This window comes from Panthera uncia, chromosome F2, assembly GCF_023721935.1.
Source record: "Panthera uncia isolate 11264 chromosome F2, Puncia_PCG_1.0, whole genome shotgun sequence".
NCBI lineage: Eukaryota > Metazoa > Chordata > Mammalia > Carnivora > Felidae > Panthera > Panthera uncia.
In genome coordinates this window covers 81,118,807-81,138,434 of record NC_064812.1, presented here as the reverse complement: position 1 = coordinate 81,138,434, position 19,628 = coordinate 81,118,807, and the positions used below count along the sequence as shown (strand labels likewise).

General features: G+C 37.2%; 1 protein-coding gene across 2 annotated transcripts in view; it reads left to right on the top strand.

Annotated features, from left to right (window-relative positions):
- The window catches only part of UBE2V2 (ubiquitin conjugating enzyme E2 V2), a 62,443-nt gene that overhangs the window by 28,428 nt on the left and 14,387 nt on the right, over positions 1–19,628 (top strand). For both annotated transcript variants that reach the window (XR_007458525.1, XM_049633418.1), the window contains exons 2-3: positions 8,301–8,449; positions 12,995–13,120. Coding sequence is in view for 1 of the 2 variants with exons in the window: in XM_049633418.1 (XP_049489375.1) it covers positions 8,301–8,449; positions 12,995–13,120 (275 nt within the window). In the remaining variant the exon portion in view is untranslated. The remainder of the gene's footprint in view (positions 1–8,300; positions 8,450–12,994; positions 13,121–19,628) is intronic.

The window sequence follows — 19,628 nt, the reverse complement described above, 5'->3', positions numbered from 1 at the left end:
TTTGAATTTATTTTTGTGTATGGTGTAAGAAAGTGGTCCAGGTTCATTTTTCTGCATGTTGCTGTACAGTTTTCCCAACACCATTTGTTGAAGAGATGGTCTTTTTTCCATTGGATGTCCTTTCCTGCTTTGTCAAAGATGAGTCGACCATATAGTTGTGGGTCCATTTCTGGGTTTTCTATTCTGTTCCATTGATCTATGTGTCTGTTTTTTTGACAGTACCATACTATCTTGATGACTACAGCTTTGTAATACAGCTTGGAATTTGGAATTGTGATGCTTCCAGCTTTGTTTTGCTTTTTCAGGATTGCTTTGGCTATTTGGGGTCTTTTGTGGTTTCATACAAATTTTAGGATTGTTCTAGTTCTCTGAAAAATGCTGGTGTTATTTTGATAGAGATTGCATTAAATGTGTAGATTGCTTTGGGTAGTATAGGCATTTTAACAGTGTTCATTTTTTCAGCCCATGAGCCTGGAATGCTTTTCCACTGTTTTGTGCCCTCTTCAATTTCTCTCATAAGTCTTATGTAGTTTTCAGAGTATATATATCCTGTTCGTACGTGCATGTATCTGTTTTGGGGCTCCTCCCCATTAGTCTGTTAGTCTGATTTCACATTATGTTAGTTTCTTTGGCTGATGAGAAAATCTTAATATCTAGGGGAATTATTGCTTCTGTTTTTTCTTTAAAAATTTTCTCCAAACTCTTGCCAGAAGAATATTAGGACTGTTTGTCAAGTTCCAGGAGCAATGCTATTTGAATTTCAGTTTACATAGAAAGAATCTCTGGATTAATTTGAGTACTTAACCTTTGCAATAAGTTTGTCATGTAGGCTGATTGCTTTATTTATTCAGGTTTTTGATGTTCTTTACTTATATTTTGTAATTTTTCTCCACTGACGTCTTACATATTTTTCACCCATTCTTCAGCCTGGATGGTTTCTGTTCTTTATGGTGCATCTGGTGAGTTTCTTCTTCTAGGAGACTTTCCTTGTCCCTTCTTTTGGGGTAAGTTGTCCTTTCTAGATGCTTCCAGAGGATTTTTCACATTGTATTGTGCTGTCTCTTTAATCATCTTCCTGTCCTAGTTCGTAAACTTCTTGAGAGCAAACGAAGCTTTTAGTCTCCTGGTTTCAAGCGTCTATTATAGTAACTGCATCTGGTAGCAGTCAGATGATTACTGAGTGAAGGCATGAATTAATACAATAGTGAATGGATGACAGAATATAGGTCTCCTGATACTTTGCTGTTTTATGTGTGTTTCTCTACATGGTGTTTTCATAATTTTTTGCCCCATTAAGATAGATAATAATGTTAAAACTCAACAAATATCTGACTCTTAAATTTCTGGAAAATTGTGAAGTATTATTCAGAGAGCTTTTATAAATGTTTTTATTAATATATGATTTTAAGCACTGCAAAACCATAAATTTCTTGGACTTAAATTTTAACACTTCCTTTACAATATTTTTGCTTATGGCAAATTTCAACAACGAGTCGTGTTTGGAAAATATGTATTTTATTTTAAGTTGTACATATTCTGTAATCTCCCTACATTTTTTTTTTTTTAATCCATGGGGCTTTAATTTTAATTTTTTTTTTTTTTTTTTTTTTTTAATTTTAGAAAGGGAGAGAGAGCACAAGTAGGGAGAGGGGAAGAAGGAGAGAGGGTATCTCCACACTCAGTGCTGAGCTGGATGCAGGGCTTGATCCCACGACCCCCTGGGATCATGATCCGAGCCAAAACCAAGAGTCAGACATTCAACTGACTGATGCCCTCAACCCAGGCACCCCTTGCTTTGTTTTTTGTTTTCTGGATTCTGGGGTGCCTGGTGGCTCAGTTGGTGGAGCATGTGACTCTTGATCTCGGGGTCGTGAGTTCAAGCCCCACATTGGGCTCACTTTAAAAGAATAAAAATAAAGAAAGTTTTATAGCTTTTGAGATGCAGTGTACGGTGACAGTTTGTACCTGTGTTGGGAAAGCTGAATTTTAGTTTTGAGTAAGCTACTAGCTTGCAGTGGTCTTGAATAAGTTACTTTATGTTTTTGGTCTTTGTAAAATGTAGGTATAGCTGCCCATCGTACCTCAAAAAGACTTTTTTTATATTCAGATAGGTGGCAGTATGAGAAAGTAATTTGAAAAATATAAAGTGCTGTGTTATTTCCCTGGGTAGGAGTATTTTGCTTTGAGCATGCCTAGTGTGTGACATACGGAGAGATTTTTTTTTTCCGTAATGTGTATTTATTTTGCGAGAGAGAGAGAAGGAGCGAGCAGGAGCCCCAGCCCTGCATGAGCGGAGGAGGGGCAGAGAGAGAGGGAGACAGTCCTAGGCAGGCTCCATGCTGTCAGCGCAGAACTGGAAGTGGGGCTCAATCTCACAAACCATGAGGTCAGTCCCTGAGCCCAAATCGAGTCGGGTGCTTACCCGGTTGAGATACCCGGCACCCCTGGGAAGAGTCCTTTTAATGGAGTTCAGAACAGTATGTATTTGATCAGAGTTGTTTACACACTTGGTCAAGATGTGTCCCTCATCCCTATTAGATTTGCATGGATTGGGAACAGATTAGCAGGAGGTAGGGAAAGGAGCTCCATTCGGGACTAGTAGGTTCCATGAGTAGGCAGTGGAGAATACTGGCTAAGAGCTTCAACCCTGACTTACTTGCCATGTAATTAGATTGAATTTTATGAGATTTCTCTTTCTTTTGGTTAAAAAGATGCCTGAATAACTGCACTTTGATTTTATAAGGTTCAACCTAATAATTTAAGCCTTAATTTTCTTATCTAGTGAAATGGTGATGTTCTATCGGCTTACGAGGTGATTTAATGAAGGACTTCTGCCTGTAAAGCTTTTAGCAAATGTTTGTCTCATGGGAGGTGCTCGGTAAATATGTTATTTTTAATCAAGTCAGCTTGTTGGGTGTTGAGAACTCAGAACTCCCAGGGTGGGGCAGGACTTTTCATGAGTTCCATCTTAACAGTGTGTCCACTCATGTTTGTTGAAATCCATGCCCAAGGACTCTGCAGGGGACACGTAAGCAGCCTTGGCCACATCCCGCAGCACACACGCCCCATACACTCTCTTCCTTAACCTTGTAGACCCTCTGGGCAGTGGGGTGAGGGGAAGGGACCCATAGCCAACCTGGGACCTGGGTGTTTGTGAGGATCAGCTAGAGGAGGGTTGAAAAGCACATAAAACAAAACGTTTATTCCATTTCTACAGATATTTTCCTTTAATTAAAAAAATTTTTTTTGTAATGTTTATTTTTGAGAGAGACAGAGACAGAGCTTGAGTGGGGGAGGGGCAGAGAGACAGGGAGACAGAATCTGAAGCATGCAACGGGCTCCCAGCTTTCAGCACAGAGCCCGATGTAGGGCTTGAACCCATGGACAGTGAGATCATGACCTGAGCCGAAGTCGGACGCCCAACCGACCGAGCCACCCAGGCACCCCTCCTTTAAGTTTTGAGTAGGTGATGATTCCCCTAGTCAAGTCTTCCTATTCCTGCCCCCCAAGCAAGACTAATATTATTCATTGGGGCATTTTAAGATGGCACCTGATTATGTTTGCCACAGAAATAAGTTCGTAGATAGGGGGAAAAGGAAGTTACAAAACTTTGAGGCATGAGCTCATTTTGGGGAAAAAAGCATGGAAGCCATATATTTTGTATGGAAGATAATCTAAAGAGAAATACACTAAAGTGGTAACAATAATTATTTTTTGAATTTTAGGGGCTTTTGTACATCTTAGAATGCTCACCATCAGGTAGAACTGGAATTTATACTGCCCTCTCTAAAACGATACCACCTCTTGTCTTTTTTTTGTGGTAGAACTTACTTAATTTAGATGATTAATTGCAAACTGATAGTAAATTTGCTTTGCTCTTGTTTCTCATGTTTGTATGGCTGGTTGGATAGATTTATTACTATTCAAGTTCTTAGCCTTTTTTTCCTTGTAACTTGAAAAAGGTCAAAATGTATGAGTTAAAGTTGGGAAATCTTTTTTCTTAATAAACATTGCATGACAAGATTCATTCTGGGCTTTATTTGGCAGTCTTTATGCCTTTATTTTTGGTATCATGGGAATTAAAGGCAAGTGATGTGCAATTTGATATCTTTCACATTTAAAACTGGAAGCATTTTTCTAGAATGCATTTGTTTGCATTCAGAGTTTTGGTTATGAATGTCATTATTTTTGGTCTTATTTCCCAGGAGTATAGGTTCATTGAAATGTACTAAAGAAGAAACTAGATTAGTGGAGAAGCCTAGAGGTTTTTGACTTGGTTTGTCAATTAATAGTTAAGTGACTTTAGGATTATCACTCCACTTTTACTGGTGATAATTTTATTTCCTCTAAAGTATTAGGTTTTGGACTGGATGATCTTTGGTATTCTTCTGGACCAAAAATTAACATCATTTTAAAAGTTTCAGCTAGGAAGTGTGGATTTATGGGTGACTTTTTTTTTTCTTTTAATGAAGATCCAAGACTAACAGAACAAAATAGTTTAAACTTAATAACACACACAGACATACAGGAAAAAGACAAGTAGAACTATAGAAAAACGCTCATATATGGCAAGAGATCCAGAGGGCAGTCTACGTACATACTTCAATTTTCATGGAGTAACATCCCCACCTTGTGGCTTTTAATTCCTCACAGATATTAGCGGTTGGTTGAAATAAAACCAGAGTACTCTAACCCTGAATTTGAAAATATGACTCAGTGTTAATCTTGTATTTTTTTGTCTTATACTTTAAAAGCAAAATCGTCTTAGCTGCTATAATTTTTTAAATGTTAGTACTATCAGTAATTATCTATTAATCTTACAATTATTTTCCCAAAATGCAATATAAAGAAATGGTGAAAAGTTTAGTAGTAACTATCTTTATCACTTTTACGGCACTTATATAAGAAGAAACCTTAATTTTCTAGTTCCCTTTGTAGTTTTGGATGCTCATAAAGGTCACTTGATTGAATTGTTTGTAAATCAGCAACAGAATTCAATGCAAATTTAGAATAATTCTTGGGGAGGGGCGTGTGGGTGGCTCAGTTCGGTTAAATGTCCGACTTCAGCTCAGGTCACGATCTTGCAGTTCCTGAGTTCAAGCACTGCGTCGGGCTCTGTGCTGACAGCTAGGAGCCTGGAGCCTGTTTCAGATTCTGTGTCTCCCTCTCTCTCTGCCCCTCCCCTGCTCATGCTCTGTCTCTCTCTGTGTCAAAAATAAATAAAAACATCAAAAAAAATTTTTTTTAGAATAATTCTTGGGGAATGGCTTTAAATGGTAAGGATAATCAAGCTGATTTAAGGTTATTTTAAAAAGGAATTCAGTAGCAATGCATTGTGGAGGTCATGACTGTATAAGCTACAGGAAAATAGCAGCTGTCCCGATGTTAGGTGAATAGAAACTAACAGCTTAGGGTAAAATTTCTAGGGGCCACCCTACAGTTTTTAGAGCTTTTATAGAGTATATATATCATTTCATAAAGTATATTCTAATGTATAGAATATATTCTCATATATAGAATATTCTTTTAAAGAATAAAGAGCTTTTATTCTCACATAGCATAGATGGAGGCTAATGGAAGTTTTATGTAATTCCATCTAATACAAACATTAAAATGGTCATCATAGTCAACATTTATTGTGTTTAAGGTGGATTACCTTGTTTAATTTTCACAGTGATTCTGTGAGATAGGAACTATTGTTACCTCAGTTTAACAGGTGAGAAAGTAGGGCTGGGAGTCACATGTTAAGTGGTTAGCAGATCTGGACCTGGGCAGTCTGATTTCTAGATCTGTGACAGGATATGCCACTTGTGTAGTTTGTACTGCTGTGTGACTTGATGTAAAAGTGACTTTGGTCTGCACCAATTTGCATTCCCACCAACAGTGCAAGAGGGTTCCTGTTTCTCCACATCCTCTCCAGCATCTATAGTCTCCTGATTTCTTCATTTTGGCTACTCTGACTGGCGTGAGGTGATATCTGAGTGTGGTTTTGATTTGTATTTCCCTGATAAGGAGCGGCGTTGAACATCTTTTCATGTGCCTGGAAAGCAGTGTGGAGGTTCCTCAGAAAATTAAAAATAGACCTACCCTATGACCCAGCAATAGCACTGCTAGGAATTTATCCAAGGGATACAGGAGTACTGATGCATAGGGGCACTTGTACCCCAATGTTTATAGCAGCACTCTCAACAATAGCCAAATTATGGAAAGAGCCTAAATGTCCATCAACTGGTGAATGGATAAAGAAATTGTGGTTTATATACACAATGGAATACTACGTGGCAATGAGAAAAAATGAAATATGGCCTTTTGTAGCAACGTGGATGGAACTGGAGAGTGTGATGCTAAGTGAAATAAGCCATACAGAGAAAGACAGATACCATATGGTTTCACTCTTATGTGGATCCTGAGAAACTTAACAGAAACCCATGGGGGAGGGGAAGGAAAAAAAAAAAAAGAGGTTAGAGTGGGAGAGAGCCAAAGCATAAGAGACTGTTAAAAACTGAGAACAAACTGAGGGTTGATGGGGGGTGGGAGGGAGGGCAGGGTGGGTGATGGGTATTGAGGAGGGCACCTTTTGGGATGAGCACTGGGTGTTGTATGGAAACCAATTTGACAGTAAATTTCATATATTAAAAAATAAAAAATAAAAAAAAAATAAAATAAATTTCTTTCTAATAGGGATATTTTAAACTAAAATTAGAGCCCAAAGATTTTATTTATATAAAGCATTTCAATAAAAGCCTTCTCATTAAAAAAAAAAAAAAAAAAAAAAGTGACTTTGGTCTAGAAAACTGGACTTCAGTACTGGATCTGCCTCTTACAGCTGTGTGACATAACTTCTTCATAGCCCAGTTTCCACAACTGTAAAATGGGTGCTTTTAGGATTAAAGGGGATGATTTATTTAAAATAGAACACAATATATGCTCAACAAATGGTTTTAATAATCATAGTAGTTGTAATAATGGCTGTTTTTGTGTTTTTTTTTGTGATTTGTAAAAGCTCTGTATTACTGTGGCCCAAGATTTTCAAGCATTTTTTCATGAAGCACAAAATGGCTAGTGTTCTTTTAATTTACAGTATTTTTATTGCTTTTTCGTTACATGTCCAGAAGGGTTACTGTCAATAAGTGAAAGATGTTTTGGTTTCACCAAGAGAGAAGTTATACAAAATGATGGCCACTTTAGAAGAGATGTCAACCCCCCCCCCCCCCAAAAAAATCATAATCGTGTGTGTGCATGCATGAGAGAGAGAGTGCACGGCCACATGTGCACAAGCTCTAGAGCCAAAGAGAGGCTTCTGAGGGCATTTACCTAATTTTTTCAAGACTTGTGTGGTGGGGCTGGGGGATGTTTCAATCTAGATGCTTTTGAGAACATGAAAGACCACAAGGTCCGTTCTTTGGAGACGTGAGACCAGTAATTGTAAGAAAGGTTGTGGTCAGTTGGAAGAATCATGGTTGGATTCCAGGGGTTGGAAGTCACAATGGTGGCAAAGACCAGGTCTGTTGAGGATGAAGGAGTGAGAACTGTGAAATGCTAGGTTCTGGGCAGAGAGGCAAACTTCTGTGTTAAGATTTTAGAAATAAAGTAGGGGTGATGAAGTCTCAAGAGGGGGAGGTATGAGAAGGGCTAGTGGATCGTGTAAAATTTGCTGGGTTGGGCCCAGAGGTGAAGGGCGGGTCCTAGGAAACTGCTATATCCATAAGGAGAGTTATTCTCAAATCAAGGAGCTCCCCAAGGGATGATGACGCCCCATGCTGACATGGGGAGAGGTAAGACCCTCTAGTTAGGGATGAGGACAAGAAAGGAGACTGACTGGGGGCCATGGATGGGGCTGCTTCAGCATTGTTGAAAAAAATTGTGCCCTCTAGTGCTTTTTTAAAGATGGAACATAATTCTGTTCTTTAAAAAGCATTAGAGAGGACATGTTAATGAATTTGAACTTTCTGGTCCTGCCTATTTACTTGATGAAGTGTTCTAGGCTTGGAACAGAAATCTCAGTTATGGAAAATATTCATTTTATAATGATTTCCTTATGACTGATTTATGCCAGGATAACATTGATTTGTTAGGAATTCATCTACATGTTCTATGCTGCAGCTAATATTTGTTACGGTGTTTTCTTTAGGGTTTTCATTTTGGGTGGTTTTAGATTGAGCGTTTTCTGGGGGAGAATGCTTAAAGGGAATTTGACATTTTGGGAAATAAGTTGTAAAGTTTAAACTGGAAAAAGCTCAACTTGAATATATGCAACTCTTGTAATTATGGGCTTTTTATATTTACATTCTTTTGTATAGGAGTTAAAGTTCCTCGTAATTTTCGCTTGTTGGAAGAACTTGAAGAAGGACAAAAAGGAGTAGGCGATGGTACGGTTAGCTGGGGCCTTGAAGATGATGAAGATATGACACTTACAAGGTGGACAGGCATGATTATTGGGCCACCAAGGGTCAGTGCTATAAATTATATTTTTTTCTATTACTATTATTGTCATTTTAGAGTAAGCATTTTATCTAATATTGATATTAAAGTAATTATCACTTTTAACTGAAACAATTCCTCCCTTTTAATTCATTTTGTATACATTTATCGAGATGCTTCCTGCGTGTAGGGTATAATGCTTGATTTTGTGGAGGACTGGGGGGAAAATATTGATACAGTCATTGCCGTCAAGGTGTTTGCAGTTGAGTAGAGAAGAAAAAATAATTACAAATGACAGATTCTAAATATGGCAGAGAAAGTTCACTACGGGACTTTAGAATATGTTTCTTCTAGCTGGAATAATTGAGGAAGGCTGAACAGTGGAGGAAGTTGCCTTTGGAATGAGCCTTAAAGGACTGACTGGTAGGATTTCAGAAGGTGGTGATGGGGATGGAGAACATTCCAGATAGAGAGGAGAAAAGGTGAGGAAATGGAGGGGTTACTTGGGAAGAGCAAACAGTATATTTTGGCATAACATGTTACTAACCCGCTCGCTATGTGTGTAACCAAGGTGTAACCAAGGGTTTCTAAATTGATTCGTATTGAGTGCACACTGCTGTTTGCCCTCTTGACATGTGACTTGTCTTGTATATACCATAGGCCTCAATTTTTTCATTTATAAAATACAGAGAAAAGTCTATGATTTTTGTATATTTTCTAGCATTGTTGGCAACAGACCCATTGTGTTTCATTTTATTTAGGTCTTTCTCAAGCTTAAGAAGTTTTATTTTTACTCAAAATCTTTTCCAGACTGGGAAATATTTTTCCACGTTGCATTCCTTACTCAAAGATCCCATTTACTGCACTCCTGGCAGTGAGTCTTTGAAATATGTATTCCATAATGTTTTTGACTTCTGCAAAGAGCACCAGTTTGAAGGTTTTCTTTTTTAGTCTTTGGTTTTATATACTATTGGCTACCTGATGAGAGCATTTCAATTGTTTTGCTTTTGGGTGGAGTTTAGATTGCCTCTTGATTTTTACAAAAGAAAAATGGATCAAGTAATCAGCAGTGTTAACTTTAGAGAGTGAATCACCATATGTTTTATATTTTCTGGTATTTCTTTGCAGAATTTGAGCACACTACTAGCCTGACAAACTCCGATTTCCTTCTTCTGCTTTGGTTTTCCTGTAAGATATTTGAGGAAGGAAATGTAACTTGATGGTTAAGATTCTTGATGTGTTTTTTTGTAACTTGGTATTTATAATGAAAACCTTGATTTTCACTGCTTGTGAACATTATTAACATGGTCTGTTTGGTTAAAAAAGAAAGGACTTTAGTTTATGAGCTTTTTTTTTTTAAATTAAGTTTTTATGTATTTACTTTGGGAAAGACAGAGAGTGTGAGTGGGGGAGGGAGTGAGGGAGGAGGGAGAGAGAGAATCCTAAGCAGGCTCTGTGCTGCCAGCATGGAGCCCGACATTGGGCTTGAAACTGTGAGATCATGACCTGAGACAAAACCAAGAGTCAGATGCTTAACCAACTGAGCCACCCAGGCGCCCCCTAATTTATGAACAACATTCTTAATGAATAGTTTGAAGATTTGACAGTCTGAACTTGAGTATACTAGAGTATAAATTTATATTTACATATACTAGATATTTACTGTATTTAGTATATTTATTTACTAGATACCTAGTATATTTATTTATACTAGAGTATAAGCTTGAAATTATTTAGATTTAGTTTTTCTCCAGCCACTACCTCCAATGGACTTTAAACTTTAGGAATGTTTTAGAGCTTGTGTGTGAGTTCCTCTGATTTTGTGGACCGGCCTGGAGCATAGTTCCCGAATGTGGAAGAGCAGCTCCCAGTTGATCTCACATGCAGACTAGCTGCCTTTCCTGGTGTCACCGAACTGCAGGAAGCCCCTCTGTGTCCAGGCTGTGTCCAGTGCATAGTGAAGCCTGCTCTAGCTTGCGGGGGTGGGTTTGGTTTGCTCAAAAGAGCTGTGTAGACACAATGCTGCCATTGGGCCACTGGACATGCTGGACGGCTGGTCATTGGGCCTTCCCCTCCCTCCCTCCCTCCCTCCCTCCCGCCTTCCCTCTCTTCCCTCTCTTCCCTCTCTTCCTTCCTTCCTTCCTTCCTTCCTTCCTTTCTTTTCTTTTCTTTTCTTTTCTTTTTTTTTTTTTTAATTTTTTGGACTTTGTTTTTGAGAGAGAGAGAGAGAGAGAGAGACACTATAAGCAGGGGAGGTACAGAGAGAGAGGGAAACACAGAATCCGAAGCACGCTCCCTGCTCTGGGCTCTCAGCACAGAGCCCCATGCAAGGCTCAGACTTACAAACCTCAAGATCATGACCTGAGCTGAAGTCAGGCACTTAACCAACTGAGCCACCCAGGCGCCCTGGGCCTTCCCCTTTCTCAGGGTAGTGGTGTTGGAGCCTCTTCTTACTTCCTTTGGAAGCCAGGAAGGGGCAAGAGGGGAGCACCTTACAAAGGCACAGCATCTTTCCGGCCAGCCAATGATTTTTCTGCCTTCTGTCACCATCTCCCGACTTCCTCCTTCACTGAGACCCAGTGAGGGTGAGTACTTGTGCACTCATTCAGTTGCCTTGTAATAAAACCTGCAGGAGTTACTGTCTCCCCTTAGTTGTTTTCTCTTTAGGAGGTGCCATATTTAGAGCAGTTTGTCCCCAGCTTCAGGTATCCACATCTAACCAGCATAATGGGAAAATTTTGTCTTACCATACTGTTACTTGGTTAGGGGTTTTTAATTTTTTTAATGCATTATTAACATCCCTGATTTTTTAAATGTTATTCTAGTACTTTGTTTGGATTTATATAATCAGCAATTTTGTTTTTCCATATATGTTTGTGTTTTAAATTTTCTGAAGCAATACTTTTTTAGCATTAGAGATTTAGTAACTTTTCCAAGTTTTCCTTATATGTAAATGGATCTGCTTTGCCCATTTAGTTTGGAGAATTAAATGACTTAATAATTAGACAATAGGAAGGTACCTGACTATAGTACATATTTTGTAAATATTCCTTTTTTTCCCCTTTTTGTATTTTGCAATTGATTGGATGACAGAAAGATGTGGCTGTTTTCTTTTGTTTTTGTTTTTTTTAATTGGAGTGATAAAATTAGACCTTGGTCCAAAGTTAAGATGATGTTTACTCTAAAAGGCTGGTTTAGAGTTTTTAAATTTAATTTTAAAAAGTTGGGTATAATTTACATATAATGAAATGCACAAATCTCACCACGAGTTTCCACAAATACACCTTGTTGCCTATGCTTCTGTCTAGATATAGAACAGTTCAGTCACGTGTGCCCTTTCTCACCCCCACCCAGCCTGGAGCAGTTTTGCATGTGGTAGAATTTCGTGTAAGTGGAATCATGCAGTGTGTGTATTTACTGGTCTGCTTATTTCGACTCAGCACGATGTCTCAGAGATTTAGTTGTGTTGTTCCACACAGTAGTGGTAGTGGTTCTTTTTATTTATGGTTCTTAATATTTATGTTACTGAGTAGTATTTTACTGTATGGATTTGTACCATAATGTATTTATCACTGTGTTCATGGTATTTGGATTTTATCTACTTTGTGGCTATTTGAAATAAAACTGCTATGAACAGTCTTTTAAAAGTCTTTTGTGAACATGCTTGTTTCCATTTTTTTGGATAAAATGTCTAGGAATGGAATTGTTACATCATAGGGTAGGTAGGTACACACTTATTTATCTTTATAAGAAAATGCCAGTTTGTTTCCTAAATGGTTATACGATCCTCTACTCCCAGTAAAGTGTGAGAGTTCTGGTTGTTCCCATATACGTTGAGTATATTTAACATTATAGAGTTTGTTGGGGGCTATTACTATTATTTTTGTTATTTATTTATTAATGTTTATTTTTTTTATTTTGAGAGAGACAGAGTGAGCAGGGAGGGACAGAGAGAGAAGGAGAGAGAGAGAGAATTCCAAGCAGGTTCTGCTCTGGCAGCATGGGGACTGACGTGGGCCTCAAACCCACAAACTGTGAGATCATGACCTGAGCCGAAACCAGAGTTGGACGCTTAAGCAACTGAGCCACCCAGGCGGCCCTATTATTCTTATTTGTTAATGTAAGTCTTGTAGATAGGTTAATGTTCATCCAGATTGAGTACCACAGACTGGATGATTTCCTTGCGATCTCCATGACGTTAGTCCTTACTGTACACATCCAAACTGCTGAGCGTGTTAATGGATGTGTGTGGTTAACCTTGGTTGACTTTTATACAGGTGTTTCTTTTCAAAGTGTTGAAATAATTATTAATATATATACAAGATTGTTGCATACGTTTTAAATTACAGTAGTTTAATATCCCAGGTCTGACCTCCACTTGGGAATAGCTCTTACTTAAGGGAAAGGAAGTTGTGGATCGGTTTGGGTAAGTGAAATCTATAGCTGGTTAGCTTATCACATAAATGTGAATGTACAAAAATATAAATTATTGATCATAAAGTAATATCAAATACATTAATATTGTACTTTTCCTCTTTATTAGCAGTTGAATATTATTATTTTTGCCTTCCAGACAAATTATGAAAACAGAATATATAGCCTGAAAGTAGAATGTGGACCTAAATACCCAGAAGCTCCTCCATCAGTTAGATTTGTAACCAAAATTAATATGAATGGAATTAATAATTCCAGTGGAATGGTAAGTTAAAATAGTCATTTTATTTTTATAAAATAATATATAGTCAGAAGAAAGTTAAAATATAAAACAGACCTTTGTTTAGTTGGAAGTCTAAAAGAAATATATCTTGTTTTTCTCTTATAAATCAATCTGTCCTTAAAAAACCTTTATGTACCAGCCTAGATAGATGTGATGACAACAGTTCTCTCAGGGTTTATTAATTGCTTCAGTAGTCATATTTAAGTTGAATCCTTATTTGGTAAAAAGATAACATTCTCTTTGTTATTTTTCTTTAAGGTTAAGGTACATTTGGTGAGATTAAAAAAATGAATATTCATGAAGGGGAGGCTTTGAGGAACAAGTGTGTCTGTATTAGAACAAGTAGTCATGGTTGAGCATTGTTGTGCGTTTAAAGCAAATAAACCAAAATGACATGCTCTACCTGGAAGTTAGAAGGCTGAATTTCCATTATGATTAGGTTGTTAGGGCTCATGTTAAGACTTCTAAATCCAGGCTATTGATATGCCATGTTGAGAGTACACTCACGTGCAAAATACATGTTAGGAAGTGTAATAACACAATAATAATAAAATGAACATCATCCATCTTAGGAAATAGAATGTTATCAATATCCTTAACTTCTTGTGTTCTCCTTCTCATCCTATTCCTGTATTCCTTTTCCTCACTAGTAGTAATTAACATCTTAAAAATATTCTTTTATGTACTGTTTTTTTTTTTTAATTTTACCCAATGTATCATGTGTGTATACCTAGCCTCCCTCCCTCTTTCCTTCCTATTTATCTATTTATATACCTGCCTTACCTATCATCTATTAAAAACTATGAGTTTATACCAACACACTATTCCATCACAGTAGGATTTATTCCATATTTCATCTGTTTCACATTTGTAATTCCCTCTGGTAACAAATTGAACCCTGGACACACAGAACTAGCCCTCTAGCCCCCAACTCAGTCTAGTATGCAGACCCACAGCTAGGCCCCACAACAGCAAGTGCTTCCCTGCTGGATGTGCTAGAAGAAAGCATGACCCTGACAGGAAGAAGGTGGACAGGTCATTGGAAGTCTCAGCTCTGAATCCGCTGGTCACTTACAAATCTCCCTACCTGATGCATGCCACCTAAAAGCTGGGTTCTGAGAGTCCTTCCTGTCAGTCTGTCAGTCTTTGTAATTTATTGGGACTATTTAGTCCCTTTACATTTAATATAATATTGATATGTTTAGGTTTAATAAATCATTTTATTTTGTGGTTTCTCATTTTCCATGTGGTTTTTGTTTCTTTTCTGCTTTTGAAACGGTTCTCAAAATTTTTCATTCTATTTTTGTTTTTTCAGTGGTTATTCTAGAAATTATAGTGTGCATACTTAAGTATTTCTATGATAAATAATATTAAGAGATGTGATAGAAGCAGGATTATAAAACATTTTGAACATACAGAAGGATATTGTTTAGGGAATTTCTTTTTTTTTAATTTCTTTTTTATTTTTAAAAATTTACATCCAAATTAGTTAGCATATAGTGCAACAATGATTCCTTAATGCCCCTTACCCATTTAGCCCATCCCCCCTCCCACAACCCCTCCAGTAATCCTCAATTTGTTTCCATATTTATGAATCTCATCTGTTTTGTCCCCCTCCCTGTTTTTATATTATTTTTGTTTCCCTTCCCTTATGTTCATCTGTTTTGTCTCTTAAAGTCCTCATCTGAGTGAAGTCATATGATTTTTGTCTTTCTCTGACTAATTTCACTTAGCATAATACCCTCCAGTTCCATCCACATAGTTGCAAATGGCAAGATTTCTTTCTTTTTGATTGCTGAGTAATACTCCATTGTATATATAGACCACATCTTCTTTATCCATTCATCCATCGAGGGACATTTGGGCTCTTTCCATACTTTGGGTATTGTTGATAGTGCTGCTATAAACATTGGGGTGCATGTATCCCAGAAGGATCTTTCTAAAATACAAATTGTGTTATGTCACTTCTGTGCTTTAAGATCCTTTAACGACTTCAACCACAATGTGCATGCTTTTTGCCATGGTTCATTGGGACTCACAGGGTCCACACTGCCCTGCATGCCTTTCATTTTGCCTCAGGATCAGTGCACTGTTCTTTCTGTCTGGACATCTCCCCCACTCTGGCTAATCCTTACAGATCCTTCCCTTTTCTGTGTAAAAGTCACTTTCTTCGAAAAGTCTTTTCTTGAATTCTGTCCCTTTTTTTACTCTGATAATCTTTTCCTTTGTAGCAGTTTCTATAAATTTATTACTACTTTTCTCTTTGTTTTCATTTTTGGTGTTTTTAAAAGAAGTATTTTTGATACGTAGACAAATTTTAGAAAAGTGATATAACCAACATCGTCCATTTTCCCTTGTCACATCTTAGCATTTTGGTCTTGTTTGCAATAGCCTTTTTAAAAGAAAGACTACATTATAAGTAGTTAACTCTGTGTACCTTTCCCCAGTTTCCCCTTCTACTTTCCTCCGAAGTAATCTCATCTTGAATTTGATGTTTATCATTTCCATGCATGATTGTTATGCTTTAACTATGCACGTGTGTGTATACCTCTATATTGTATTACTTTTGTGTGGAATCACGTCAGTGATTTTTGAGTTTCATCTGTGTTGAGTCATTTAAATTAGATTTTTCCTTTTAATACTCTGTTTTTCACTTGCTGGGCATTTACGCCGTTTTCAGTTTTCACTGAAAAGATTGCTACAATGGACATTCTTATATAAGTACTCTTCTACCCTAAGGCAGTGTTTCTTAAGACTTGGGTGTTTAATGGTTGGTTTGTTGGTATCCAATATGTTGTAGATCAGTACTTGTGTAAAATACAATAAAAATTACTAAGAAAATGAAATAAAAAAGAAAATACAGTAAAACCTTGGATTGTGAGTAACTTGTTCTGCAAGTGTTCTGCAAGACGAGCAAATGTTTCTAATAAATCATAACCTGATAAACGATTGATGTCTTGCAATACGAGTATTATGTGACATTGAACATCATATGATCACCACTGAGCCATGGTTCTTTTCTCTCTTTCTCTTCTCTCTCTCTCTCTCTCTCTCTCTCTCTCTGTCTCTCTCTCTGCGGGATTGTGGGTGATCATCTCCCATGCTCAGACACTTGGTCTCAGGCCACAGTGTTTGGCAGAAATCAGTGATTTTTCAGAATGTTGGAAGGTGCCCACAATTGGCACTAGTGTCTTTTTGTCACTTTAGCACCTGTGGACAGTCCTTTGCTTTTCCAGACAAGAGTAAGCTTAGGAATGCGTTGCTTCATTCTAGGTCAGGCTGCCTGCAGATACCCTTTCCTCTGCTGCCTTTTTGCCAGTTACATTAAATACAGTAAATGATAAGAGTTTATTAATACTGTACAAAGTCAACATCAGTTAGTGATAGTGAAAGTTGTCCTACACAGTAACCCTCCTCTCTTGTCTCCCTCACATCAGCCATGAAGGTTTTCAAAGGTAAGTGCAGGTTAATTTGTTTATTTTCATTTATATTTTGTATTTTCTTTATTATTTCATATTATATTGGTGTAATCATTTTTATGTGAATATTTTTAGATTGTGGAATGAATCATCTGAGTTTCCATTAGTTCTTATGGGAACTTTGCTTTGATATACAATTGCTTTGGATTACAAGCATGTTTCCGGAACGATTTAGGCTCAAAAGCCAAGGTTTTACTGTATAAGCTCAGGTTTTTTAAACAAGAATTTCTCTGTCAAATTACCATAGAAATCTTGAAACACATTTCTGTGTCTGTCTTGTGGTGGACCAGTAAAAAATTAGCTCAAGGCCTGGCGTCATTCCATGGAACATAGCACTGCTCCAGGACATCCACCTAGAAGTGGAATGTGTGCTGAAGTGTAGGGCTTGCCTTCAACTTGATTGAAAATTGCCAGCTACTCTTCGCAGAATTGTAGCTGCGTCTGTCCTGCTAGCTGTGTCTAGCAGTATCCTGTGATCGTACGTTCTCACCAGTGCTTCATATGGCCAACCTGGGATGGGGATTTGAAAAGGAAAAGAAATAATGATTTTAATTATTAGAGCATAGGTTGTGTATAGAAGGTTAGAAATAGGGTGACTACACTGGACATCAGTTTTTCTCTTGATGGATATTTAAGAATTTAAAATACTACTTTCATAACTAGTAAATAGATGCCCAGAACCTCACACTGACCGTTGGTCATGTGTCAGAATAATTTTATATCATTTTGAGGTTAAGTACCTGATGAATTTTCAGTGTTGCTTTAGTAATTTTGGTTTATATTTATGTAATACAACAAGGTAAAATTATTCCTTACGGGTGGTTAGCACAGGAAAGCACAAATTGTAGTGCTTTATGCTGTGAAGTCTCAAGTTTTGGAAGTTATTGTATATTATAGAATGATAAGATGCAGATTTGTTCTGACATGGTATTTATTTTCCCATGTTCTTTTCTTCCTCCTCTCTCTTCTTCATCTTCTTTTCCCCATTGTGTGTGTGTGTGTGTGTGTGTGTGTGTGTACGTACCCTGTTGGTATTTCACAGGAGTTGCAATCGCTTATGCTTATTTAACTATCATGTAACTTTACAGCTAGAAGTGTTTGTTTCTGCTTTGGAAAAAGCTTGGTATTCTCTCCACTTGAAAACTCTTATTTGCTAGTGGAGTCTATTTAAAACAGGCTAAGGGGCTTGCTACTGCTGAAGTTAAATCATTAGAGGAAGCCCTTTAAGTACATCTTAACGTTATAACATTCTTCTTATTGCTTCAGTTACTTGTAAGAGAATTATTTAAAAATTATTTTTGTCTTCTATTTTAAGCAGTTTATTGTGATATAATTTGCATACCATACAGTTCATTCAAAGTGTATATAATTAAGTGGTGTTTTAGTTTTCATTGGGTTGTAGACCCATTACCACAGTCGAGTTTTAGAATATTTTTGTCCCTCTCAAAGGAAACCCCCTACCCATTGGTTGTCACTTCCTATTCCACCATCCCATACCCTAAACAACCATTAATCTTCCTGTCTTTATAGATTTGCCTATTCTGGACTTTTCATATAAATGAAATCATAATATGTGTTTTTTGGCAACTAGCTTCTTTCACTTAACATGTTTTCAAGGTTCATCCATATTATAGCATGTATCAGTACTCTATAACTTTTTATAGCTTTTATAACATTTTATTGCTGAATAATAATTCCATTATATAAATCTGTCTATACATTTTGTTAATCCATTCATCACCTGATAGACATTTGGGTTTTTCTACTTTTGGCTGTCATGAATAATGCTGCAGCAAAAATTTGTGTACAAGGTTGTATGGTTAAAACTTTCATTTCTATTGGATGTATACCTAGGATTGTAATTGCTGGGTCATATGGTGGCTCTGTGTTTAACTTTTTGAGGTATGGCCAGACTGTGTTTCTTTCTTTCTTTTTTTAAAAGTTAATTAATTAATTTTTAAATTTACATCCAAATTAGCATATAGTGCAACAATGATTTCAAGGAGTAGATTCCTTAATGCCCCTTATACATTTAGCCCATCCCCTTCCCACAACCCCTCCAGCAACCCTGTGTTTGTTCTCTATATTTAAGAGTCTCCTATGTTTTATCCCCCTCCCTGTTCTTATATTTTTGCTTCCCTTCCCTTATGTTCATCTGTTTTCTATCTTAAATTTCTTCATATGAGTGAAGTCATATGATACTTGTCTTTCTCTGACTAATTGCGCTTAGCATAATACCATCTAGTTCCATCCATGTAGTTGCAGATAGCAAGATTTCATTCTTTTTGATTGCTGAATAATACTCCATTGTATGTATGTGTGTATATATACATACATACCTATATATATATATATATATATACACATACATATATATATATATACACACACACACACACATACATACGTACACACATGTACACACACACACACACACACACCCCCCACATCTTCTTTATCCATTCATCTGTTGATGGACATTTGGGCTCTTTCCATACTTTGGGTATTGTTGATAGTGCTGCTATGTATACATTTGGGTGCGTGTGCCCCTTTGAAACAGTGTACCTGTATCCCTTGGATAAATAACTAGTACTGCAATTGCTGGGTTGTAGGGTAGTTCTATTTTTAATTTTTGGAAGAACCTCCATACTGTTTCCCAGAGTGGCTGCACCAGTCTGCGTTGCCACCAGCAGCGCAGAAGAGATCCTCTTTCTCCATCCTCGCCAGCATCTGTTGTTGCCTGACTTGTTAATGTTGGCCATTCTGATTGGTGTGAGGTGATATCTCATTATGGTTTTGATTTGTATTTCCCTGATGATGAGTGATGTTGAACATTTTTTCATGTGTTGGTTGGCCATCTGGATATCTTTGGAGAATGCCTATTCGTGTCTTTTGCCCATTTCTTCACTGGGTTGTTTTCTGGGTATTGAGTTTGATAAAGTTCTTTACAGATTTTGGATACTAACCTTTTATCTGATATGTCATTTGCAAATATCTTCTCCCATTCCATT